This window comes from Syngnathus acus, chromosome 6 (genome assembly GCF_901709675.1).
Source record: "Syngnathus acus chromosome 6, fSynAcu1.2, whole genome shotgun sequence".
Classification (NCBI taxonomy): domain Eukaryota; kingdom Metazoa; phylum Chordata; class Actinopteri; order Syngnathiformes; family Syngnathidae; genus Syngnathus; species Syngnathus acus.
This window is the reverse complement of record NC_051092.1, coordinates 1,790,847-1,815,957: the sequence shown is the minus strand read 5'-3', so window position 1 is coordinate 1,815,957 and position 25,111 is coordinate 1,790,847. Positions and strand designations below refer to the sequence as shown.

General features: G+C 44.6%; 4 protein-coding genes across 7 annotated transcripts in view; 2 read left to right on the top strand and 2 right to left on the bottom strand.

The window, feature by feature from the left end:
• Positions 1–4: 4 nt before the first annotated feature.
• On the top strand, positions 5–2,952 carry tspan3a (tetraspanin 3a). The gene is made up of 7 exons (XM_037253227.1): positions 5–176; positions 956–1,147; positions 1,349–1,423; positions 1,492–1,593; positions 1,664–1,819; positions 1,906–1,989; positions 2,093–2,952. The coding sequence occupies exons 1-7, from the start codon at positions 114–116 to the stop codon at positions 2,183–2,185; spliced, it is 765 nt and encodes a 254-aa protein (XP_037109122.1). The 5' UTR covers positions 5–113; the 3' UTR covers positions 2,186–2,952.
• On the bottom strand, positions 2,455–6,656 carry pstpip1a (proline-serine-threonine phosphatase interacting protein 1a). 2 transcript variants are annotated; one of them, XM_037253224.1, is made up of 15 exons: positions 6,513–6,656; positions 5,684–5,784; positions 5,540–5,614; positions 5,428–5,462; positions 5,234–5,340; positions 5,091–5,153; positions 4,769–4,873; positions 4,580–4,625; positions 4,318–4,397; positions 3,895–3,993; positions 3,723–3,819; positions 3,556–3,643; positions 3,400–3,479; positions 3,194–3,303; positions 2,455–3,119 (listed from the first exon to the last, which is right to left on the bottom strand). In XM_037253224.1, exons 1-15 carry the CDS (start codon positions 6,540–6,542, stop codon positions 2,988–2,990), a joined length of 1,248 nt encoding a protein of 415 aa, XP_037109119.1. In that variant the 5' UTR covers positions 6,543–6,656; the 3' UTR covers positions 2,455–2,987. The 2 variants fall into 2 exon arrangements, with proteins under 2 accessions (XP_037109119.1, XP_037109120.1); XM_037253225.1 differs by having other exon boundaries at positions 3,194–3,285.
• Positions 6,278–9,290, bottom strand: rcn2 (reticulocalbin 2). The gene is made up of 8 exons (XM_037253228.1): positions 9,190–9,290; positions 8,368–8,480; positions 8,183–8,285; positions 7,912–8,108; positions 7,726–7,839; positions 7,556–7,649; positions 7,056–7,195; positions 6,278–6,987 (listed from the first exon to the last, which is right to left on the bottom strand). Exons 2-8 carry the CDS (start codon positions 8,476–8,478, stop codon positions 6,844–6,846), a joined length of 903 nt encoding a protein of 300 aa, XP_037109123.1. The 5' UTR covers positions 8,479–8,480; positions 9,190–9,290; the 3' UTR covers positions 6,278–6,843.
• Positions 9,291–10,016: 726 nt separating this feature from the next.
• scaper (S-phase cyclin A-associated protein in the ER) overlaps positions 10,017–25,111 on the top strand; it is a 32,681-nt gene continuing 17,586 nt past the window's right edge. Inside the window, exons 1-22 of one of the 3 annotated variants that reach the window (XM_037253221.1) lie at positions 10,017–10,334; positions 13,164–13,281; positions 13,507–13,583; positions 13,725–13,922; positions 14,882–14,982; positions 15,108–15,224; positions 15,414–15,541; positions 15,605–15,879; positions 16,253–16,594; positions 17,267–17,434; positions 17,514–17,580; positions 17,648–17,765; positions 17,916–18,027; positions 18,110–18,250; positions 18,329–18,484; positions 18,562–18,704; positions 19,042–19,123; positions 19,213–19,365; positions 20,134–20,241; positions 22,673–22,809; positions 23,656–23,721; positions 23,874–24,000. In XM_037253221.1, the coding sequence (XP_037109116.1) occupies positions 10,167–10,334; positions 13,164–13,281; positions 13,507–13,583; positions 13,725–13,922; positions 14,882–14,982; positions 15,108–15,224; positions 15,414–15,541; positions 15,605–15,879; positions 16,253–16,594; positions 17,267–17,434; positions 17,514–17,580; positions 17,648–17,765; positions 17,916–18,027; positions 18,110–18,250; positions 18,329–18,484; positions 18,562–18,704; positions 19,042–19,123; positions 19,213–19,365; positions 20,134–20,241; positions 22,673–22,809; positions 23,656–23,721; positions 23,874–24,000 (3,102 nt within the window). In that variant the 5' untranslated portion in view covers positions 10,017–10,166. Of the gene's footprint in view, positions 10,335–11,337; positions 11,735–13,163; positions 13,282–13,506; positions 13,584–13,724; positions 13,923–14,881; positions 14,983–15,107; positions 15,225–15,413; positions 15,542–15,604; positions 15,880–16,252; positions 16,595–17,266; positions 17,435–17,513; positions 17,581–17,647; positions 17,766–17,915; positions 18,028–18,109; positions 18,251–18,328; positions 18,485–18,561; positions 18,705–19,041; positions 19,124–19,212; positions 19,366–20,133; positions 20,242–22,672; positions 22,810–23,655; positions 23,722–23,873; positions 24,001–25,111 lie in introns of those variants that run through there. The other 2 variants (XM_037253222.1, XM_037253223.1) reach the window with 2 other exon arrangements.

The following is a 25,111-nucleotide window of genomic DNA, read 5'->3' as shown; positions in this document are numbered from 1 at the left end:
CGCTACGACACTAACATTCCTACAGTCGAGCGAATGGAGTGAGAGTGGTTATGTCTTTGTCTAAACTAAAATATTTAAAAAAACAAGCACAGGCTTAAATTGCAGTGTTGGCCATGGGCCAGTGTAGTATCACCTCTTCAAAGACCGTGTTGGTCTTTCTGAACCTCATATTTTGGGTAAGCTTGTGGATTTCTTTTGTTATTGTTGGTCCGAGTTAGGTCGTGCGTCACGGCGAAACGTCGAGCGAGCTAGCCGGCTAGCTAGCCACTATGTTGTGTATATGTATGGGAACTTTGTTGCTACGAGCTAGCTGCCTTGCTATCGTTGCAGTCGGCCGTTGTTTAACCAAGCAAACAGAACTTCGAGTAAACGTGCTGTGTAAACGTATTCGCAAAATCACAAAATTAAGTCGTCTTCAATCAAAAGAACCAAGTTAACATGGAAAAGTAGGAAGTTGGTTGAATGCTAAATTCAGGAATGGCGATTGGATTATTTTTCTTTTCCGGTGCTAAAAAGTAGACTCAGAAAATAATAAATTTTCATCGATATCGTTTCGAATCATAACTTAATTATTAGTAGTAAAATCTATAATACAACTTCATTGGGTATTGGTGTAGCTGGGGTTTGTTTTGAACAGAATGCCTTGTGAACTTTTTTTAACTTGACTAAATAAATTGAAAGTATTTTAAACTTTATAATACAATGCTGGGGGGGGGGTTCTTCATTTCACTAAGTCTGGGCATCCCATAACAAACACTAATGCTGTAGGAAAGTCATGGTCATAAAAATTAAACAAGTGCAGCATTTTGACTGTCATCCAGAACGTGGACAGGGAGGTTGTGTGTGTTTTGGCAAGTTATGAACCTGTATAGAAGGGTATAATTTATGATGTCAACATGTACTTAGTAAAGTTGTGGTGTAAGTGGCATACATTTGATGTATGACTCCCCAACAGGCTGCCGCTGGCATCCTCTGCTACGCGGGCGCGTACGTGTTCATCACGTACGATGACTATGACCATTTTTTCGAAGACGTCTACACGCTGGTCCCGGCAGTCGTCATCATCGCGGCAGGAGCGCTCCTCTTCATCATCGGCCTCATCGGTTGCTGCGCCACCGTGAGAGAGAGCCACTGTGGACTCATGTCGGTCAGTGCGAACTGTGAAAAATACTGCTATGAGAATGAAAAAGGGTTAGATTGCAATAAATAGTTTAGTTGGGAGTGTGTAATGTATAGTTTTGTATTTTATGTGAGGAGAACCCGTTGTAATCTGTTTTTACACCAAGCAGAGAGAATAAATTCCGTTATACCGTAGCATCCATGCTAGTTTGTTTTATTTTCTCCTCAGTTTGTCATCATCCTGCTGCTGGTTTTCATGACTGAAGTAGCTGTTGTGGTTCTTGGATATATTTACAGAGCAAAGGTGAGGAAGTAGGCGTGTGTTTTATTCCATATGTGTAATCTAACATCACATTTCTTTATCGTCGCCAGGTTGAAGATGACGTGAACGGTTCCATCCACGAAGTATACAACGAGTACAACGGCACTAACAGCAACGCACAGAGCCGCGCCATCGACTACGTTCAGAGACAGGTGAGGACTCCAAACAAACGATGAGAACGTGTGGGTCCCTCTTATTAAGCACACAAATTTGCTTGTGCAGCTCCAGTGCTGCGGCATCCGCAATTACTCCGACTGGCAGTACACTCGCTGGTATGAAGCATCCAAGAACAACAGCGTGCCCATCAGCTGTTGTAACGGAAAAGTTGGGGGACTCTGCACAGGGTCCCTCACTCGACCTGAAGAACTTTACCAAGAAGTAAAAAAAAAAGCGTCACATTTGTTTGAATGCTAAATGGATTTCTATTCATCTGGATTTTTCCACTGTGTATTGTTTGTGTCTAGGGATGTGAGGTTCTGGTTGTGAAGAAGTTAAAGGAAATTATGATGTACGTCATCTGGACTGCGTTGACGTTTGCCGGCATCCAGGTACGTCATTGTTGCACATCGGAATTTTGCACATTTGAATATGGCTGAATTTAGTTTTGTCACACCAAAGTGATGTCATACAAAATCCCCTTTTTCACGGCAGGTTCTGGGGATGTTGTCGGCGTGCGTCGTGCTGTGTCGCAGAAGAAGCGATCCAGCCTATCAGCTCCTCATGACAGGAGGCACCTACGCTTAAACTTCTCCTGCTCAAGGCTCATTGGTGAATCCATTCCCACACTAACACAAAGAAGCTTCATGCTTTTTGCCTCCACAAAGCTTTAGCCCAAATACTTGTTCAGAATGAATGATTGATCTTTAGAAGCAAACCAAACTGTACTCTATGGAGGAAGGGTGATTTCCTCTTTAATTTGCACTATGTGTCCAATAGTCGTTTAAATATTCTATGTAGTGATGAGAAAAACAAAGGTTGACATTTGCAGCATGAACCAGTGGCTGTTTATTCTTCTTCAGTCCTCTAGGTGGCACTGTCTGTTCAACATGGACACTGATTTCTTATTCAAACCAACAGCGCCATCTAGAGGAGTAAAGAAATGCAACTGGTTTATGAATCAAATTTGAAGCTTCATTTTCCCATGTAGAATTGCTACACTACTGTCTCATGTTGGTTCCAGACTGTTTTACGATCCTCATCTCCATGCATAAGTTACGTTTTTGAATTGTGTTGTATTTATCCTTACGCTTTCTACTGATTGACGATTTGTAGCGACTTGTAATGAGCTTGGAAAGGAGTGCAGTGACTTGGGTGATAGCGTTATACGTTTTAGAAATTTCAGAGAAATGATACTGTAGGCTTTTACGAAAGGGCAGCTGGTATTTTTACAAGATAATGTCAGGATACTTTCTATTAGGAAGGCTCTGCCAAGTTAAACACTATGAATATGGTATGATTTAAAGTTTTAATGCTGTACATGTGAGAAATAAAATTACATTATTCACAAATAATTACTGACAAGTCGTTCTAGTTGCGTTGTCCAAACTCATTCTTTGGCAAGGTAAGATCCCGGCACCAGTCCCGTTTGGCCATACAGCCGCACCATCCACCAGCCGTCTTGGCCCCGTTCAATGACGAGCACGGCGTCCCCAACAGACATGGAGAGCTCGTCGGCTCGCTAAAGAAAAATACACCTCATTTAACTGTGACTTTTTCCCATCCAATTAAATGACAAAATAGCCAAGAACAAACCTGGGCCACGTACTCGTACATCGCCTTGTACTGCTCGCTCGTTTGGGGGCCTTGAATCTTGAGGGGGTCGCTGTAGACATCTTCATAGTCGTCTGTGGAGTTAATCGTCGCCAGTTAAAGAACTTAATATGAGGGTCATTCTGCAAAAATGTGCTACGGTGGGCATGGGCAGAAAGTGTTGTTTGATTCTTATTTCATATTTTTACCTCCACCGTCTGCAATAGGATCTTTATGAACGCTCAGACTGGAGCCAGCCAAAGAGTTCCCTTGAAGGAGAGTTGAAAACCTACAAACGGGAACAGTCAAATATGAATATTTGTTCTCACTTGCGCGATTGTGAACCCAAACGTGTTTTTCCCGACTTTTTCATCACGCCGCCTACGAGTCCCATGCTTCCATTTCGGACTTCTGTGGCATCCCTCTCGTAGTAGTTTTGGTATTCGATGGGAGCTTTAGGCGAGGGAAAGAGCAAACGAAATACTTTGTAACGGAAAAATATTTTCCCATGTCACACTCAAATCACGCTTACCGGGACGATTGGTGCCGGTGCCTTTAATCCCCACAAAGCTGTTCATGTCAGCGATAATGTCACACTTCTCCAAGATTTGCCTCACCCCTTCATAACACTGAAAGCAGCAGACAAGATAGCGTTGCAAACATTAGCTGAAGATGGATTACTTTTTGGATGTGTGATGGCTCACCTCATCGGCCTTCACGCATTGCGTGGACAAATGGTTACAATGCTGCCACAAGCCGTTCCTCATGGCCTTCAGGCGCTCCGTTTCCTGTTGTTGAAACACCTACAAGACACGATTGGGAAATCCATTCTGCAAATTCTGTCGATTTCAACGCAATACATCGAAACGTGACCTTTAAGCGTGGCGTGAAAATCCCATTATGACATTGTGCAATCTCAAATCGACCGTGTATTTCAAGAACAAAGGTTTGTGCCAACAAAGGAAGTTTGAAGATTAGTGACTCATTTTATTGTCCTATCATAGGAAGTGTCGCACATCCTCGTTGAGAAAACTAAACGGGTATTGCCGCTTTTGGTTGAATGTTGGACACTTTCGAATAGATTGTACCTTCCTCTCTTGATAAACACACTCCATGTTACGACTTACCTCACACGTGTTGCTGTGTGTTAATTCCCATTCTTGACGGATCTGGTCCAGCTGATCAATGTTGGATTTGTACTGTCTCTCTATTGGGGGGGGGGGGGGGGAACATATACTGATCATTGTAAGATTAAGCACCCAGATTAAAAAATCAGAATTTGCATTTGTCTTACTGACAACACCGAATGGAGGTGCGTTTGTCACAACTTTGAATAGATAGTTGTGACATCCTCAATAAAAAGGAAGTAAGTGCAGCACAAATTCATACCCGCCTCCTCTGCAGCTTCCCTGCACATTTTAGATTTGTTGCTCAGCTGAAAATAGACAAAAAGATAAAAATATTTCAGTGATATTGAAGAACAATAAATAAGTCACTTATTGCTGATTAATGAAAACGTTGTGGTTGAAGAACAATAACAAATAAGTCACTTATTGCTGATGAATGAAAACGTTGTACCTTCTCAATCTGCTTGGGTGTGGCTGTGGAAGCGTTTCTCATCTTGTCAGCCGTTTGCTCTGCCTCGTCAGCCTCCCTGCAGCGTTGCTCGTAGTGTCTTTCAGACTGGGACGGACAAAGAGACACGTGAAACAGAAACAAACACTTCAGCAGCAAGCTCGACAGGAGCCTGGTAACGAACGATCCTAATCATTTGAATCGGAGGGAAACATCTAAAATATGCAAGGTGGCGCCCTTCGAGGACCCGAGCTCGTGAACTGACCTTATCGTGCAATAAACTCAAATGAGAAAGTTGAAACTACAACCGACATTTTGATCTTACGTCTATCGTTTTCTTGTAGAATGATACTTTGTTCTTCTGGACCTTCTCTATGATGAATTCAAGCTGGGGAGGAAGGTAAAAAGAAATGTCAACGACAACTTTGAAAACATTTTGAAAGATATCTTTTTTTTTTTTTTAAATACCCTTTTTCTCTGCTCTTTCTGCTTCTCTCTAAACTGCTCGATCCTTTTCGCCTCCTCCTTTAAGAGGCCGGACAGATGAATGTGCAAGTTGCCTATCATTTCCATTTCTTGTGGGAAAAAAAACAAAACAAGGCTTGAAACATGGACGCTTGAAGAAAAAGAAAGAAAAAAAACATACGACTAATTGTTCTTACGCGTTTTCATTTCATCAATGGACGTTCTCAGTGTACTGTGGAAACAAAACACAAGCTCAGAGGAAGTGATGTCGTTTTTTTCCCCAGTCACTGCATGTTCACGCACACCCACCAGATTTCATAGAACCCCCCAACCTTGCGTGAGATGGCCACCAGCTCTTTGCCGTATTTCTCCTCGGCGGATGCCCTGCAACCACAATGCAAGTTTGGGTGACACTGCTTTTTTTTTTTACCTTGCACATGTCAACAGGCCCACCTCATTTTGAACAGCTCCTCCATGTCTTTGCACGTCCGCCGACCATCGTTTAGTCTCTGGATGATGGCCTCATAGCCAAGGTTGCTATTGAAGTTCCCTCCCTGGAAGATCATAGGTGGCATTCAGTCAGCTTTCAGTTTCCGAGCCCAATTTTTTTCCCCCCACTTCTGAAGAGGCGGCTTATGGTTTTTGCGACTTTGCACGGCTTAATGGAAACTAAAAAAGTAAAAGCCCCTGAATGCACTTGAAATGTTACAGTGGGAGTCTATGCTGTCAGATTATTGAACTCCCAAATTGACTAAAAATACATTGCATTAATTTCTTAGGCTATGATACTGAGCTGCAAATTAAAGCCCCGTTTGTATTAATATTTGAAATATCAAATATACAGAAACATGAGAACTTAATTTTATCCTTCCCATTGCCTTCAGCAGTTCTGAATGATGCAATTTCCCTTATGACATGTGGAATACCCCTCCACAAATCCTCATGTGGTTAGTAATACAATTATGAAATATTCATGTAGGAAACTTATTCAAGAGACTTACTAGCTAACTTGCACCAATACTAAAACTCACCTAGAAACATGTATGTCTACATTTCAAATCGTTTTAATTCATCTCATGGGCAACATAGAACACATGTTTACATTGGTAGATTAGTAACATTCATTTTAAACTCGCAATACTTTGGTACTTTTGAAATTCTGTTTTCTGCAAGTGGTAAAATGACATGACCAAAAAAAGTAACCAAATGAACTCTCAGTGCTCCACAAAATTTGATCCTCAAAACAAGAAAAAAATAGCAATGAATCATGGCACAAGCTCACCCAAAAGGCATCCTTAAATTCTAACTCCATCCTGAGTGGTTCCCCTCCGTTCTAGCTTGTTAATGTGCCTCGGAACACCAGCGGGCTTTAACACAAGTGGAAAAACGTTCCAGGAAACGAGCTGTGGCACGGCGCCTCCGATCATTTGTTTGAAAAGAGGAAGAAGAGTGTCAGCGAGTAGCAAACAAGTGTGCTGTCACTTCGCTTTTTCACACGCCGGCGATGACCAAAGAGCCAATCAGCATTGTTCTAGCTCAGAAAGTTCCCCAGCGGTATTGTGCTGCTGCGTTTAATACAACAAATGCTTGAGGTTGGAGCAGATAAACAAATCTTAGAGTTCGTCATGCGACAACTGCAGGTGTCTGCCGTAGTCTGTCACTTCGCTGTTGATGAAAATCTCTTGGTTTTGCAAGACTTCAGCCTCTGAGATCCGCTCATCTCCATCCTGGTCCATCTCCTTAATCAGGTGAAGGGCCTGACGAGAACCAAGAAAGGAACGTTAGCAAATGGAGACGATACAAAACCTGATGTCAAAGTCTTTACTTCTTCCCGAGCAGCGCCGTAGCTGTTGGGCGCAATCCAGCGGAGTTGCTCCTCGCGATTCAGCTTGCCGTCCTTGTCTTGATCGTAGAGGTCCTTGAAGCGCACGCTTTCCTCAATCTCCCACTGGGAAGGGTTGTCCTCTTTCAAAAAAAAAAAAGTCAAGTGCAGTAGGGGAAGAAAATTGACAGACACCAGGACTGGATTTTTAAAATACATTCCCATAAGCAAAAGAAAGCATCATTAATGCGCATAGTTGCTCCCCCTAGTGGGGGAAGTTGTCAATCACAGTTGAACCCCAGCCACTCGAGGACTCTACATTACGTGTTTTAAAACAACTTCGAAATCGTTCAGCCCCAAATCTAAATCCAGTGTGTCCATTAGAAGGATATTAAAGGGAACCACGTGTAGAAATCTTGTTGTGAAAGTGAACAGTAGTAATAAATTTGATTTTTTTTTTTAATCAAATTGTTTTGTTTTTTTTCAAATCAAAATGTACGAACCTTCACGTCGAATATCACCAATGAATTCCTTCAGACTGATCAGTCCATCTTGATCAGTGTCGTAGTCACTCAGCACGTCCTCAATTGCAAAATCCTGTAATAACAGGAAGGGGTGATGAGAATTGAAAACGTACACTCCATTGAAACATTTGAAATATATTTAAGCTTACAGCCATATGGTCCACTTCAGACGGGTGGGTGAAGGCCAGGAACTCAGTTACATTGAGGCCGGGCGTACCGTCCAGGTCAGCGAAATTGAAGCGCCTCCTCTCCTTGAGGTGGAGCTGATGGAAGGATAAAATGAGGTGTTTTAATTTACCGCGCTGCCCCATGGGGATGGATCTCTGTGCACGTACATGTTTCAGAGACTCTTGCTCCGGATCGTCCATGACGGTGCTTTCATCAAAATCCAAGAGCTTGTCATGAGTGGCCATGTTGTACTCCTCCCACGAAACGACACCGTCTTTGTCGGTGTCAAATTCGCCAAAGCGCTCCTCTGCGTCTTCCATGGCATATTTTCGGTACACTTGCTGAATCCATAGAGCAATCTCCTCTGGAAAGAAAGCAATATCAATCCCTTGTTCACCTTTATTTCTTTTCCAAGAGTTGTGTCGCATACAGTCTTACCTGTGCTTAGGTGTTTGTCAGCATTTTTGTCCATCTTCTTCACAATTTCCAACATCTTCTGTCTCTGCACGTCTGGACTTGATTTCTTTAAGTCCTCAGAGTCCTCAAAACACATTGGATAAGAGTTAAGTAACAAGGTGATCAAGATAATAAAAAGAAAAGACGGGTGCATGATGTTTCCCAACCTTCTCTCCCAGCAAGACATTCATGTCATGTTCAGAATGATGGTGAGCGCTTTGTACCAACATCAACTGAAGGCCAAGCAACACCACCGTTGTCACAGTAGAGGGCGCCATCTCTGGGGAGTACAAAACCAAGAAAAAGTCAGTATTAGGATACTGATTGATCTTTTATTAGAATATCAGGTTGTGGCAGTGAGTGTCTTTATTCCATGGCTGACTGCCACAAGTGAGAGAAGATACAAATCATCAAAGCTGCAAAGACAATATGATGTCACAAAAGACAATATGATGTCACAAAGTACAAAATACAAAAGGACAAAGACGTGACCCCAACCCTAACTACAGGCCCGCTGGTTGAGAGGCCTGTTCCTAAGGTCCGCCACACAGTTGTCTTTTCCTTAAAGGGTTATTTGAGCGATTATGCAGCATTATTATTTATATTTTAATATTTAACTCAGCATTTTCCATCCGTCCTACACTTTCTTCCTATGGTGCTATGCTGTCACCCACAGGTCAATATGGGTACTACGTCAGATAGCGCTGTGAAGTGCGTTAACCAGGACATCGCGATTAAGTGCAGTAAACACCGATTTGCCGTTTATTTTCACCTTGTCGTGTTTGCAGCTTCTCGCACCTAACAAAAGGCGTTTAAGATGTTACAAGATGTGTGTGGACATTTGATCTGAGCGTGTGAATGACCTGCAGTGAACAAAACATAATAGCAGAACCTAAACCAAAATACTAGAACATATCCAAAATGTTAAATCATGTGAAACAATTCGAATTGTGCGGTGCACACTTTGTCGAGTGAATATTTGAATTTACCTTGAAAAGTGTTGCTTCTTGAGCCAGAGTGCAGTGTCGATCGGGGATGCAGATTGACGGACTTCCGTTTAGACGTTTCACAATAAAAGAAATGATTTCCTGAATTGATTCATTACCACACGTGAACAAAAAAGATTTTGTGATGATTCAAAGCATGACAAGAAGCCTTTAACACTGTCGTGGAAAAAATGGTCGCATGTCTATTTGAAGCTAAAAACGTTGCTCAAACACCGTGTGGACTTCAAAACAGACTCATACGTCTTAGTTGTTCTAGTCGCAAACGGACGTTTCAACATTTGCAAGATGTGCGTATATTTGTAGCGTGTGGTCTCATTTTTATTAAACATCTAAGCCAAAAACATAAGTCACTTGGGACAGAAATATCGAGGCTAAATGACACGGTAATTAAAAAAAAAAATAAAAAAAAAAATAAAAAACGACAGCAAAATGGAGATAATCGTAAGTATGAGAGATTTAATTATACTCGAATAAATTATATATTTTTCACAATGGCTCTCATTTGCCATTAAAGCTCATTTCAGGGCCACTTTTCAATTTGTAATTGTAAAATAATGTCAGCGAATCTGGTATCTTTTAGGATATTAAATTCCGACCTCATGAGAACGTAACACCAATAATACACCTTTATTTTGAAAGGTAGATTAATTAGCTCAGGTTCGGCGAAATACCCAGTCAACCCTTATGGTTGCCATGGTACAGACGTTTAAGGCCCGCCCTCCGACCTGAATTATCTCGCACTCGATTGGCCGTCAAACCTGTCGCCTTTATGTTAGCCTAAAACAATTGGACCACATTCCCGTCAATCAAATACATCGCAATTCAACGGACTTCCGTTTCTCGGCGTTTTAGCCTCGCTGTCATGTAGCATGGTTTACCATTTACTCTAACAACTGGACAACTTTGTCCCGTGGACTTCACATTTCTCACCGACCGAGCGTTGAACGTAGTGCGAATCGATGAACAAAGACGGTCGCCATGATGGACGACGGCGCGGCGCCGGGCAGCACCGTCTGGGACCGAGAGTCGGGCACGGGGGGGACGGTAGGGAGAGGTCTGGCAGCAACAGCTCGGGGTCGTCACATGGAGGAGGCAAAACCAAAAACGCGTCCATTAACGCTCTCAAGGTAACCGGAATGATTATTACGTTAATATTTTGTGTTTGCCTCCGAAGTCTTTGTTTGGCGCATGGCTGGATTAAGGCTACAAGCTAGCATCACCGCATTCGGGATTTCGTGTGCCCCTGTTACCTTCCAGTGGGTGTGGTGCTAGCGGTCCCTCTTGGATCTTTTTATTTATTTATTTTTTTTACAAAATGCTTCGTCACATGCTGTAAAAATGACGGTGTTAACGTTATTTTTCCAATGTCTGTCAAATCAAAGATGAGTAGTATTTATAACAAGCTCCTCGTGTAGCTCAATGCAAATGTGTTTTGTATATTCAAATTGGTTGCAATGACGTATTTATGAAGCTCAACATTTTCAATTGCTTTATATTCACTTCACTTCAGGTGCTGAAATGGAACACAATGCAAATCAAGCTGCTTATATTTGGAGTGAATGAGAACTCATTTAATCTGATTTTAAAATGAAATGTTCACATCTTAAATCTTTTCTATGCAGTAGATTTATTGTCTCTTGGAAATTAATAAATAAATAAATCACTAATTAAAATCTTTTAAATCAGTGCTACAATCTACTAAGAGCGACTATAACCGCTTCAGGTACACGTACATGTCTGATGACAAAGTTGTCAACTCAGTAAACAAACATCTTGTTTTTTTTTTTTAGGCGTTCAATAAGTCAATTTCACCAAATTCTACTAAGCAAGTGTGGTGTAAACGCAGGTCAGTAAATAGGTCGTAGGTCAGATTACAACCGTAAAATACAAGAAGCAATGTCAACATTGACTGCATTTCTTAAGCACTAAATTGATCTAGACACCACAAAATTGATTTGTTAGAGCATTTTGCATGCAATTAAACTATGAAGGCTTTTGTTTTTTAGTTCCTATAAGACTATAGTAGGTCATCATACACGGTCCAATCAGAATTTGAGCATCACTCACGTTGCTAATGTGAATGTGTGGTTTTATAGCCACACACACTCATGCACACAGTCCCTTCGCCTGCAGCTAGCTACACTCATCACTGGCAGCACAGGTTGGGGGGGCCGTGTGCATGACTCCGCAGAGTCGCGGCAGAAGGAGAGTGCGAGGAACAGAGTGTATGCGAGTGAGCTCCCAAGTGGAGCACAGAAGCTGAAAATGTAACAACGCAGCATGGAGCTGATGGACGGCAGCAGCAGCCAGTTTGGGTCCAACTCCCCCAGTCTTCTTTGAGATAAGTTGAACTATCAAGGCAAGTTGCTATGACATTGCGGAGCGAGCACTGGGAGTCTATTTTAGTCCCCCCTGTCAGATGGCCGTGGCGCCGCTGGTGAGGGGGAAGAGGGCGCCTGAAGTGGGCAGCAACAGCATGTCAGGGCTGGACCAGGACGAAGAAGCGGCTTCAGCGCTCTTCTATTCTGTATGTATTTTACGTTTGGCTCTTGGGACTTGTTTTGTTGCTCGCCGGGACCGAGAGGGAAACATTACACTGGCTCCTTACGAAGCACCGGCTTGGAAAATGGGTCTTGTTTCCGGTGCACGGGCAAAAAGGAGTCGGCGCCCTTCACGGTGTCGTTCAGCTGACTTCTGGTGCTCGGGCTAATTAGCAATGTGTTATTAGCGGAGAGCAGCCAAGGGATTCTCCTGTATGCGTGGCTCTGATTGTTATCTTCTTATCTTTGTGTTCTGGCTCAGAAGAATAAAGCGCACGGGCCACTTGACATGAAGAATTTTTGCGCACCAAAAGTAGGTCAGCTGGATATCTCCCTGGGGGGCATTAAATAGTATCTGTACCAATGCACTTTGCATGTTGGCTCTGCATAATGCGACACACACATGCTATTATATCTGATGAATAACTCTTGGTGGAACGATTCTTAATCGGCATGTTGTATTTAGAGTAACTTGAGATATCCAGAGACATTCATTTCAGCCAATCGTAAATAGCAATAAAATGCGTTGTTCCAGGTGAAAGCACCCAATGGTCGTTTCCAAATTTGCAAGCATCAGATCAGTTCTTAAATAATACAAAGGAGGTAGAAGCTATTCTACCGAGAGAGAACTCGGCGAATGAAAGACCGAGGGCACGAATCCCACAATCAAGCGGTTGTTTTTATTGTATTGTTTACTTGATATAAAATGCAGAGCACATTTGTTGAAAACGCTCATTCTCTATTGGACATGATGATGAGCTTGACAATTATGCGATGAGGGACTTGGCTTCCGGTTTTTGCTAGCCCTGAGCTTCTCCAGTCACTGATGCATACTCAATGTGTAGGTCAGCCATGATGCATGTTGGGCGCCAAGCGGGTTGGTTCAAGCCTCGAGCTGTTACTTGTCACTGTGTTGCTTCCGCTCGCATCTGACGCCACCGCTCGCTCGCCAATACGTTGCATCGTTGTCACAGTGCGACACACTCGACATGTAACCAAACAACTGTGGAGCTCCCAAATAAACCCTAGATCATTTAAATTACGCAACATGCTTATTTGCGAACATTGACAGAACAGCACAGGGCATTTTAGCACTCTACCAACTGGGTAACCATAGCAACAACATCGGACTGCCAAATGCAAGGCAACACGCCAACCACTTCATTCAATACGGACTACTAATGAGATCCGAGATCTGTATTGTGTCAAAGAATACAGACGATATAAATTCTCACTGCACTTGCATGTGAGGAAGAAACTTTGCTCTCAAGTGCAGTCATGCGTCTCTAAAGTGATCTCAAGGCACCATTGCGCGTGCCGTGTTCAGCTCTACTTATCCCCAGTCACTCTACTTTCCAACATCTTATATTAGAGCTCATATGCGGTGAAATATTGATGTTTTGGCTCCTCTTGCAGGCCTCCTTCCAGCGCTCCAACAGCCACGACAAAGTGCGTAAGATTGTCGCCGAAGAGGGCCGCGCTGCTCGGAACCTGATTGCGTGGAGTGTCCCGCTGGAGAATAAAGAGGAGGAAGGTCAGTGCCTCTCCAGCAAATTACGTCTTTCAAAAAAAATATCACACACAGTCACTCTGTGCTCCCACTTATGGAGCTCCCACACACACACACACACACACACACACAAAATGTTTGATATTCCACGACATACTTCTAAATGGCCTTGTCATCCATCAGGCACGATAACAATGCTGTCTGTTGGGATACATTTCTTACTGGATCATTTCCATTTTCTCCACACAGCAAAGTCCAAAAGTCATTTTGCTGGCGGCGCAAGAGCTCCGAGGACTCATTCCGGGCAGCAAAGGAATAAGAGACAGGTGGGTGTTTGATGCATGTCCGCCAGAGGGCGCCATATTTACCACTGGTACCTCCGATTAACCCCAAATAAATCGCAGCAGGCTTTTTAGTTTCACTGTCTCTCATTGGACAAAGTTAAAAAAATAATTATCCTTCCCCAGAATGCTGGTGTGGAGAGCAAAAGCACAGCCGGAGCCTTGTTGGACAAGGCGGCCGAGAAGAGCCCCACCAAATCTCGACAGCCTCGTAAAGTGGACCTACGAGCACGCTACTGGGCCTTCCTCTTTGACAACCTGCGGCGCGCCGTGGATGAGATCTACGTCACGTGCGAGTCCGATCAAAGTGTTGTCGAATGCAAGGTCAGCACATTATGCGGGGGAAAGAGAACTTCACTAATGGAAGACTGCATTTTGTGTCTGTGGGTTTTTGAGCAGTTTTTTGTGACCGCTAGAGGGCGACATTGACATCTAAATGGAGGCCACATTCCTCTTGAGTTCTGCTTTCTGTCAGTTCCGCACTGCTTAGAGAATTATCACAGGGCTTGCTCTGAATATTGATGACAGATTGTAGCCACTATCTATGTGGTATGATCATTATGTTGTCTGGCAGCTGTTTTTTTCCCCCCTTCTCTCTCTCTCTTCTCACCTTTACCCGACTCCTCTCATGACACACTAATCAGCTCACCAAATTCCGTCTAATAGAATAAAACTGGGAATTATTCTTTTCGTAAATGTAAACATTTTCTCTCCAGCTCACACCTAGAAATGCATTTGATGATGAAGGATGCTGTGCCAGTGAACTTTGAATTTGTCCTCTAAACGAAGCCCTCAAAAATGCTTCATTTGTTTTGCGCGCATGTACGGACCACTGGCTTTTACTGAGCCGCCTAATGGCAAGGCCTCTTTGAGGTCAAACATGTTGTCATTTGTCGTGAAATGTTACGCGAGGCTTGTATTTAGCTTTAAGTTTGCCTGTTAACATGCTAAAAGCCACTTTACGATGCCCCCCCCCCCCCCCCCCCTTCTCATTCCGTCAGAGGACCGGCTCGGCCTTCATTACCAAATGAGCGGCGAGCTATAGAGGCGGTCTTTGTTAACCAGCTCCAATCATCGACGCTCCTCCTGCTGCTGGCCACATCTTTCACTAGACTGACTTGTCTATTAACTAAAAGCACTGTGAAAGCTTTACTCTCAATTACCACGCCCATCGCCATCCATCAGTTGTCTGCTTTTATCGGTGGCTTGTGGCCATGGTGGGTGGTTTAGGTTGGGGAGGAAAAGCTAACAAAATAACATCAAGCTGTCAATGCTACTCTCAGGAAGTCTTGATGATGTTGGACAACTACGTGCGGGATTTCAAAGCCCTCATAGACTGGATCCAGCTCCAGGAGAAACTCGAGAAAACCGATGCCCAGAACAGGTGATCTCATCGTTTTCCCCGTGCGCATTCATTTCCCGTTTGTTTGCTGTCTCGCCACTCCCCCCTCCCACACAAGGTCGAACTGGATTTATTTATGCCTGCTCAATCCTACTTTTAATTTGCAGGCCGACCTCTTTAGCCTGGGAATTGCGTAAGATGTCACCGGGACGCCACGTGGTGCCGAGCCCCTCTGCGGACAGAATGGTTTCCTCCCCAGCTGCACGTCGCACCCTGAATTTTGGGTCAGCCCCTTTTCTCTCCTTGTCCCACCGAGGTCGTGTCAACATCGATGGACTTCAACTTTTAAAACTGAGAAGTGTTTTAAGTGTTTGTGATTGGCAGTTGGGGTGTGGATTGATCGGATAAAAAAAAATCGTGGTCCGCTTGTAAATGTTTTTCTTCATTTATTGTGATTATAAAATCTTATCTAGTGGACCTCCACCTGCCATGGCTGCTGCCCGGCTTTCCCTTTCGGGCCCCAGTTGGGCAGACCGAGTGAAGTGTACTCAATCCGCTCCGAGTCCGACTCAGCTGATGACATCTTCAGTCGAAAAGCCAAGTAAGACATCCCTGATTGCGTAAACTGAGAATGGAAAAAGAAAATCTGACAAGATGTTTTCAGGTAGAAAAGATTCTGAAGGCTGGGAGACGGTTCACCGCGGACGGGCGGCCAAGCCTCGCTCCGCCGCCATGATCGCCAAGGTCAGTCCGGTCTTGGCCACTCACGTGGCCCCAAAGCAGGCCAGCAGCAAGAATCAGTCACTTGTGCCGCCACAAGAAGAGCATCCCGTCCGCCCGCAGTCCCCACCTCCGGTCGACACAACTAAGGTGGACTCAAAGAAAAAAGTCGATCCCCCAGATGAGGAGAAACATCCAGTTGGCGGGGACACAGTCGAGGTACTTCGCTCCACTACGTCATGACAAGAAGCTCCTCCGAAGAGAGATATCGATTATTCATGCCAAGTATAGAAATTTGAGACGCTTTCATCAACCGCGTTGTTTTTGTTTTGGGCTTTCCATGTTCAGAAACACACCACTTGGAATGGATTTGATTTCAGCGGCTTATTTCACTCACAGAATTCACAATTAACACACACTATTGCTCATTTAGTTTTGACAATCCATATCTTATCCATCTCCAAATTTGGATGTTTGAGGGCATGTCAGTAGCAAGATCCCCCCCCCCCCCCCTCCCCCGCATGATGTGTTTTTGTTGAAATGCATGTTTTTAATGGAGCTCGCATCTGCTTGTGTGTGATTGTCGGTGCAGCCCCCAGCAGAGAATGCACGAGACTCGGGGCTTTGTGTCGACGCAGCCCGCGACGCCGCGCCTCCTCCCCCTATAGCAGATATCACCCCTTGCCCAGCCCCAGAACCCGCCTTGTGTTCAGCTGCGGCCCCGCCATCAGACATGACCTTATCAGTCCTACCCCCTGCCCCGGCCCGCTCCGCATCCCTAGAGCGACCCGAGACGGATGGGCTCGGCGGACCGTCGGCCTTGGGGGACGGTGTGGCTGAGGGGGGCGCGGCCACATCTGCTCCACGACAGGCTGAGACTCCCATGGAAGCGGTGAAACTGGAGAGTGTGCTGGACCCCACAGAGCTTTCCACTGTGAGTGCTGAGAGATGGAGGAGCAGAGGGGAGGGGAGGGACCAGGCCTCGGGTCGGTACAAAGGGAGTCGAGGGGAGTCTCACGGGTGCTTCAGCGCCTAAACAAAGTCGATCTGAAGCAGGCGCCCTGACCAAATGTGTTTAAGCTCCGCGTACTGTGAAGAATAGCTGTGAGTGGATTTTTTTTTTTTTTGGGTCTTCAATTAACCACAAAAGTGGTCTGTTCATCTGGCTAAACGGGCGCATGTATATATTTTTTAATGAACCTGTAACGCTCAACGCTAAATTTCAATCCACAGTGGTTCTCATTCAAATTGATTTGTTAGTAGGTAGGCAACATTCATGTATGTCATATTCACACCCACTTTTAACAGCTTGACCTGTTAAGTTTTGTACACCACTTATTAATCTGTGATTGATTTTTGATTTTGTCAAATCAGTCAAATATTTCAGTCGTTTGCTCCTTCCACCATCTCCTCATCCTCACGCGAAATGTAACCTGCATGACATTGGAATGCGTCCTCACTTGTGATTTTTGTGACCACCCTGTGAGTATCAAATGTGATGAGGTTGATCAGGTCACCAAAACGTTGATCTAGACACGCAAATGTTTTATTGTCCAAAACTCTTCGTACGTACTTTTGTATGATGACACCCTCACCCTGTGTCCAGCCTCAGTCCATGGCCGAGGTCCTGGCTAAGAAAGAGGAGCTGGCTGACCGACTCGAGAAGGCCAACGAAGAAGCCATCGCCAGTGCCATCGCAGAAGAAGAGCAGCTGACCAGAGAGATTCAAGCGGAGAACAATGATCTGGAGACAGACAACGAAAATGACTTCCCGGTTAGACAAAGTTGAACTCCCTAAAGCGCCTGCATGGGTCATTTGAACTGTTCTCCTGCTTTCTTTCGTGCCCTTCCAGGCTGGCATTGCTAATGGAGGATGTGGGCCCAACATGGAATGGAGTGAGATGTTGGCCGATTACGAAGGTATGGATTTCCACGCGTCAGCTCAGCGGTAAATTGTTTTAAAATGTTCTTAACCCACCGTTTGCAGCGAGGGAGGCATGGCGTCAGAATACCTCATGGGGCGACATGGTGGAGGAGGAGCCCGCTCGCCCTCCCGGACACGGGATCCACATGCATGAAAAATTGTCCTCGCCGTCACGCAAAAGGTGCCGTTTTTTTTTTTTTTTTTTTTTTAAACAGCTTTACCACATGTTGAGTAAGGCCCTTCTCCTTGTTTTGACAAGGATGTATCAACTTGAGCATTGTCAGGCCATGTTAACCAAAAGATGAATGATTTATGATCATGTTTCTGACAGGACGATTGCAGAGTCGAAGAAAAAACATGAAGAGAAACAGCTGAAGGCTCAGCAGCTGCGGGACAAATTGCGAGAGGAAAAGACGTTCAAACTGCAGAAGCTTTTGGAGAGGGTGAGTGGAAACATGTTGAGCAGACCCCTTTTTTTTTTTTTTTTTTTGCCTTACCCCGGCTCTCTGTTTTTGCTTTCTGCAGGAAAAGGAGGTGAGGAAATGGAAGGAGGAGTTGTTGGAACAACGGAGGAAGATGATGGAGGAAAAGCTGCTGCATGCCGAGTTAAAACGAGAGTTGCAACTCCAGGCCATTGTGAAGAAGGCTCAAGAAGAAGAGGCCAAGGTAGGTGGGGGGAGTAGAGGGGAGTCAACAGTAAGTTTTGGAGAAATACTTGATGAAATCCTATTTGTGTCCATTCAGGTCAATGAAATCGCATTCATCAATACTCTCGAAGCTCAGAACAAGAGGCACGATGCCCTGGCGAAATTAAATGAATACGAGCAACGCCTTAATGAGCTCCAGGAGGACAGGCAGAGGAGGCAGGAGGAGAAGCAAGCCAGGGATGAAGCGGTGCAGGTGAGACCAGAAAAAAAGGACTCGCATAGTTGGAAGTGTCTAGCCCTTGCTCACGTGGCGCTTTTCTTCTTCGGAAGGAACGTAAACGAGCCCTTGAAGCTGAGCGGCAGGCACGCGTGGAGGAGCTGTTGATTCGGCGCAAGGAACAAGAGGCTCGAATTGAACAGCAGCGGCAGGAAAAAGAAAAAGCAAGAGAGGACGCGGCGCGGGAGAGAGCTAGGTAAGTGTTGTGGCGGGTTGGAGTACATTTCTGATTCCCCTCCCGCCCTCATAGAAAAATCACTGGTAAGACCCCTCTTAGGACTTTTGAAACAAAAGAAACTCTTATTCCAAGTTCCAAATGAAAATAATATAGCTTTTGTAAATGCGTACTGTACATCAGCACAATTTAATGTCATAAAATAAGACTGGTGTCAGGCTAGGTGACCTCAATAAATAATTGTGGCTCGAAAGCACATACCTCAGGTCAAAGGTTTCCCCACGTGTAGCTAAATAACGGTCTTTGCAACGTCAAATATTGACATTTTGAAAATGCCTGTGTTCTATATTGCATAAAGAGACCGAGAAGAGCGTCTGGCCGCTCTTAGTGCGGCTCAACAAGAGGCCATGGAGGAGCTGCAAAAGAAAATTCAAATGAAGGCAAGTTAATCCAGGGCTCACCTCGCTTCTCTAATAGACACACACCGTTTCCCAGCTGACCCCGTCGCTTTCCGTTTGCTCTGCCACAGCACGACGAGAGCAGCCGCAGGCATATGGAGCAAATGGAGCAGAGGAAGGAGAAGGCGGCCGAGCTTAGCAGCGGCCGCCACGCCAACACAGACTACGCCCCCAAGCTAACGCCATATGAACGCAAGAAACAGTGCTCGCTCTGCGCTGTTGTGGTGCGTACGTCTCCAAACTGTGAGGGATAGTGTCGACTACTTGGATGAAAGAACGTCTAGCCCCCCTTTGTGGCAAATAGTCATTACAAATTGACGGCCTGAAGCCAAACGTTTGAACACTGATAAGATGGATCATAAATGGAATCATGCAGTTATTTGTGAAGACTTGGTTACCAGGGAAACCAGGGTTGAGCATGCTGACATTTGAAACCGCTAAGTGAATTTTGTTGACCTTGGCGTAACATCTGACACAAGGGATCAGGAAGGGCTCTACGGGACCAAGCAATTTATTTAATGACCTGAGACACAAAGTATCATAAACCATTTCGTCGTAGGTAAAAGGGCTCCGTGGTTTGTCAAGCTTACGCTGTTTGAATAATGAATTGATTTCATAATAATTGTTTGGGACTTAATTGTCAGTCTAGACAATTCGCTGTTCTCACCAAAATTGTTTCGTAAATACTTGACTGGAAATGCCAGATGTGGAAAGTTCCCTTCGACAAACATTGTGATGTAATTGGGGCAATTAAAACCAAATTGACATCCTTTAGCTGCGGTAGACATCATTTGACTTTTGGAGCAGCCTCATGTACTTTGCATTCTGCTCTCCCCTGTGAGGTTCAGCAGTGACAGGTCATGTCCTATTGGCAAAAACCAACCTCGAGGTATATCATTTCACCGCCATCCCGTGGGGCTCTGATGACCCCTTCCTGCCTGGAGTCCATTGTTGGCGGCGGCGACCTCTGACCACTATGCTTGTGTTTGCAGATCACCTCAGAGGTGCACCTGTTCAGCCACACCAAGGGCAAAAGGCACCAACAGGCCGTGCGAGACAGCAGCAGCATCCAGGGACGGGAGCTGTCCGACGAGGAAGTGGTGCGTATCATCAACCTGCCGGCGACACGCACGTTTATTCTCCTACAACAGATCCAGGACAAAGAAACAGATGACTGTCTTTTATGGCGCGGTTATTATTGTTTATGCCCCCCCCCCCACCACACACACACACACACTTTGTGCCGTTGCAAATGGGCCTTGAAATGTACACAGTCAGGGTTCAGTGCTCCAGTGGACGGGTGACATCACTTCATCACTGTTTTTTTTTTTGGGGGGGGGAGCCATTGAGCGCTTTCCATGGGAAGGCAGCCCGTCAATGCAAGTTAACCTCTCAGGCTGCAATATGAGATTGGCTTTTCAGCGCTGCTCATTGTGAGTCTGACAACTGTTGGTGCTATACGCAGCACCTTTGGCCCCAGTAGCTCTTTCATTCAAAGCTTTTCTTCCCTGCTCTCTTGCGAGAAGAATGGATAGGCCCCGCCGTCTTTCCTCTCAGGTATTTTCTGTCTAAACGTGAGTCAAGTTAGTTTGTTCCCTTTGACAGTTGAATAAACAAGGAAATGGTGAATTCCAATCAGGTTTGTTGCACAAACATAAACCATGAAATATTAAAAGATGAAATGTACTAATAGGCAAACAATTGTCCATGTCCTCACTTGACCAAAAGTCGAATATTAAAAAATGATATTGAATTCTAGATATTGAAAATTGACTGAATTGATCACCTCTATACACCAATGGAGGCCAGAAAGAACTTCTGCAGAGAAGTGACCTCCCATAGGACCCAAATAGTCCTGGAGGTCTGCTTGACACTCTTAGGATTGGCCCTTAAATTGAGAACCTTGCTGAAATATCAAGCGTGGCAGCTGAAGTCCCCCCTCTCACTCCCCCTTGTTGTTTTGAAATCAGACACTCGACACCTTTTTTCCAGCAACGAATGTGCCATTCTAAAGAAAGGAAGACGAGTTTCAGTCAAACGTGGGTGTCCGATTTGGATTTATGGCATGTCCGTGCTGAAATGTCACCTAAAGGAGGCAGTTGGATACAAATAAAAAGTCATGCGAAGCAACCAAAGACTGTAACCCCATCCCGTGTCGTATCACTTATCGTCTAGTAGCCGACATGAAATTCAGCTGTTTGCTCAACGCCAAATGGAACGCTACCCGCTCGGGCCTTTTGTGAGTGACAAAAGAGGCGCTGGGTGAACATATCCCATAGAATGTGTATTTGTGCCGGCTGCCTTTTAGATCTGTGATAGCTCTGTCTGTGTCCGAGAAAGGAAGGGATGGGATGTTTGGAGGCGGCTCAAGTTTCTCCCACTAGAGGCAATATTGGGCATTGTGCTGGGCCACCGCAGACCTCGGTCGGGCCCCAGTGTGTTTGCCGCTTTATGATAATGCTTCCGTGGCAGACGGCTGTCTGTCACCATATTTGCCAACATTCTTAATGCTATTGAGTTTATCCCAGCCCTTATTGTAATAACTGTATCTGTATTTGCTAAAGCCCTCCCCCCCCCCTCTACGCCACAGCATAATATTTCAGTTTACCCTTTTATAGTAGCAGTATGATATATTTTTGGCAAATGGTGTTTTGGATGCATTATTTAAGCAATTCCATTAGGTGAGTGGCAAGCACACTCGGGTAGCCCTCTCAGAGAGATTACTGACTGCAAGTCAGATGACAGCGCTGGTTCTGACTGACCTGTAAACTGAGAAAAATGGGGGGAGGCACTTGTCACTTGAAAATCTAGTGAATGGATTTGACGCTAGAATGGAAACGTTTTACATCGAGAGGAAATACAAATGTAATAAATGATTTGCGTGTTTAAGCAATGGATGGTAAATTGGATGCACTACTTAACGACAACCAGCAGAGGTGCTGCTGATCCACTCAACTCGATTGGTTGCTTAATAATAATCATAATAACCACATGATTTGAACTGGAGTTTATATTAATTATCCCAGCAGATTAAAATTAATTTACTGTACACGTGATCATATTGAGTCATCCTTGAGAAGCGATGATTTATGAATTTGCTTTTTCACACCTGTATTACGTTCCACCGTAGTGAAAGCTCTCCATCCAGAAAGCAGGTGCACCAGCACTTGTCACCAGAGGCTATGGCATCATCCCACACACAGGTTCTAGTTCGACTTCTCAACGGAAGTCCTTTCTTTTCTGTGAGGCCTGTCCTCTGGGGGTGATGGATGACATTATAATTAGGTCATTAGTTTCTGGCACATGAAGCATGTCGCTCAAATCGGGTTATGGATATCACACCATCGCTTAGTAAAAATGGTCAAAGTGACGCCTCTGCCCTTAAGGCTTGTCTATGGGTGGGGGAGTGGACTGTTATAGAGCTAATTAAGCTACAGCGGTTGCTACTTAGCTGCCATGTTTACTGAACCTATCCTGAAATGTATTTACAGAATTTTTTTTTTTAATAATGTTCCACTTTGTGCTTTATAGGAGCATCTTTCCTTGAAGAAATACATCGTGGACATTGTGACTGACAGCTCTGTTTCCTCCGAGAGCCTAAAGGATAGCGAGGAGAGGCAAAAGGCCCGCAAGAAGGCAAAAAAGCTCCGTGCCAGGATGAACTCCAGGTCGGTAGCTTTTATTTTTACCTCGCTAACACTTAGTTCATCACTTTCTATTGGCACACAAGACAAAAAGTGTTCCAGGATTTTTGCATCCTGACTTTCCACATGGACCTTGATTTTAAAACTCTAAATCGCTCTCAGGCTTCCACTTGTTAAAAGATTTCCTCCAAATTGTTGTCATGTCATTGGCCGCATCTCTGTTTGCACAGTATGCATGTATTAGCACTGCTTGTTTTTCCCCCCTCTCAGCTATTGATTTTTTTTTCAAATGAAATTTCAAGGAAAATCAATACCCATAAACAAATAGGAGGCTAGTTTGCCGTGCAGCAGAACTCCGACCAGAGCTTACTCAATTTAACTGGCGGTCAGAACAAGGAGAGGCTCTGTGGTGTTGAGAAAGTGACAACATGATCTGTCTCTGTTTCCTGTCACTCCCTCGTCAGCCCTGCTGGGACTTGCACTCCGAGGCCGCAAGCCCCCAAAGGCAATTAAGAAAAAAAGCAGCACAGAAACCCCTTAAAACGTTGGCTCCTACATCATTAAGTTTTAAGGCAGCATTAAAAAATGAGTGTTCGTTAAAATACTGAGTGATAATCGTCACCTACATTTTTCTGAGATGAAGGAATTTTGACTTTAAGCAAAAAAACAAAAAAACAAATTGGTAGTCGCTGCCAGCAAAACGCTGCTGTCTGATCATTTTAGGCCGAGCCGCTCCGCTGACAGGCCAAATAAACAGACTCGGCCTGAACATTTTCTTTCCTTTCACACTTTCATCTATCGTGTGCGTTACGGGAAGGCCAAAATCTTTCCCCAAGGATTCAATACTTTTTTTTTTTTGTACCCGTGCAGAGCAAAGCAATACGAGACGTCATTTGACACAAAGACGCAAGTTCCTGACTCCCCATACAAGGCCAAGTAAGTGCAGTCCTGTTTTTTTAATCATAAATGTTTGATTATTTTTGCGGAAATTTGCCATTTTGTGCGTCTGATCATATTGACGTTTGAGTCAGACTTGTTGGATCGCCATGAGGAAAGTGATGTTTGCCTTTTGTCCACTGTATCTTCAGGTTACAGCGCCTCGTGAAGGACCTTTTGAAGCAACTGCAGGGCCAAGATAACGGCCAATGGGCCAACAACAAAGTGTCCAGTTTGGATCGAACTTTGGGCGAGATTCTTCGCATCTTGGAGAAACAGGTAGCTTCAACAACTTTTTGTTTCCGCATGGTTTTCAATACTATATCGAATTTTTTTACTGACTTGACACCATCTCGGTCTCGTCTGAGCCGTCTGCAGCTTAGCGCGGTTCGTGCCAGACGCTCTGCATGTCTCCTCGGTCATTAGTTGTGTTTGGCTTGGGCTCCCTCTGTCTCACCCTCCCAAGTATCACTTACTCTAAAGCCACTTGCCTTTGGTTATTGACTAATGAAGACCATGTTAACTGTGTTATGATTGTGCACATGGTACCAATAGAGGTGCTTCCTGGCACGAGAGTGAGCATTGTCCCTATGTCTGTAGTGTCCACCACTCAGACGCCACTGGTTTAGACAATGGCCAGTTAAAATAAAAAAAATCTGACATTAATTCAACTCAATATTTTATTGCAATATATTATTGTAGCAATTGAGCAAACACTCGAGTGATATCCAATAAAAGGTAAGCGAATGGGTATATTCAATATTCAGTTACTGTGATTATAACAGTTTCCAACTCGTTGATTTGAAACCAGTTTCGAAATTTTTTTATTTTATTTCTTACTGTAAAATCCAAATTAATTTGGGCCGAGAGAAGGCATTAAAACACCTGCCACCGTGTTTATGATGAGGAAAATATACAGTCCACTTCCTGTAATGAGGCATAAATTTCCTGCCATGTTGTGCTGCGCACCATTATACAATCATCCCACTGTGTGTCCGCGGGCGTCAGAATACAAAGGTTATGGAGTCCCATCAGTGACTAGCGGGATAGCCGGAGATGCTATTACCGTATTTCCCCAGGGACGCGTAGAAAGAAGTACTGCCCGGTTGGCACGGGCTCCTCTAAGGAGAGAGGAGGAGTCGGTCGGCTGTGATGTAAGTAGCTCACAAGCTGTCACTACACGAGGAACCCTCCTCTCGGCTCCGCCCACTCTTCAACATGAGGGCAGAGGTCAGCGGGCCAATAAAGATGTGCTCATTTTGTCAGCGCTGCCGTCGCTGTCAAAAGAGGCAAATGAAGTCCCTCGTCTTTCACTTCTTTTTAAAAGCTCATTCCTGATCCAGTCGGCGCTCTCAAAAAAATTGGAGCCGTGGTATTGGGGAAGCATGAT

What these genes read in the sequence shown, in the direction of transcription:
- tspan3a (XM_037253227.1), top strand. Translation starts at nt 114, where the DNA reads ATGGGCCAGTGTAGTATCACCTCTTCAAAGACCGTGTTGGTCTTTCTG. An exon ending in TTCTGAACCTCATATTTTGG is followed by an intron (nt 177 to 955) that starts GTAAGCTTGTGG and finishes ACTCCCCAACAG; the next exon opens with GCTGCCGCTGGCATCCTCTG. An exon ending in GATATATTTACAGAGCAAAG is followed by an intron (nt 1,424 to 1,491) that starts GTGAGGAAGTAG and finishes TATCGTCGCCAG; the next exon opens with GTTGAAGATGACGTGAACGG.
- pstpip1a (XM_037253224.1), bottom strand. Translation starts at nt 6,542, where the DNA reads ATGGAGTTAGAATTTAAGGATGCCTTTTGG. An exon ending in AATTTAAGGATGCCTTTTGG is followed by an intron (nt 5,785 to 6,512) that starts GTGAGCTTGTGC and finishes ATGATCTTCCAG; the next exon opens with GGAGGGAACTTCAATAGCAA. An exon ending in TCCTATTGCAGACGGTGGAG is followed by an intron (nt 3,304 to 3,399) that starts GTAAAAATATGA and finishes TTCTTTAACTGG; the next exon opens with CGACGATTAACTCCACAGAC.
- rcn2 (XM_037253228.1), bottom strand. Translation starts at nt 8,478, where the DNA reads ATGGCGCCCTCTACTGTGACAACGGTGGTGTTGCTTGGCCTTCAGTTG. An exon ending in CTGAAGTGGACCATATGGCT is followed by an intron (nt 7,650 to 7,725) that starts GTAAGCTTAAAT and finishes CTGTTATTACAG; the next exon opens with GATTTTGCAATTGAGGACGT. An exon ending in TGGTGATATTCGACGTGAAG is followed by an intron (nt 7,196 to 7,555) that starts GTTCGTACATTT and finishes TTTTTTTGAAAG; the next exon opens with AGGACAACCCTTCCCAGTGG.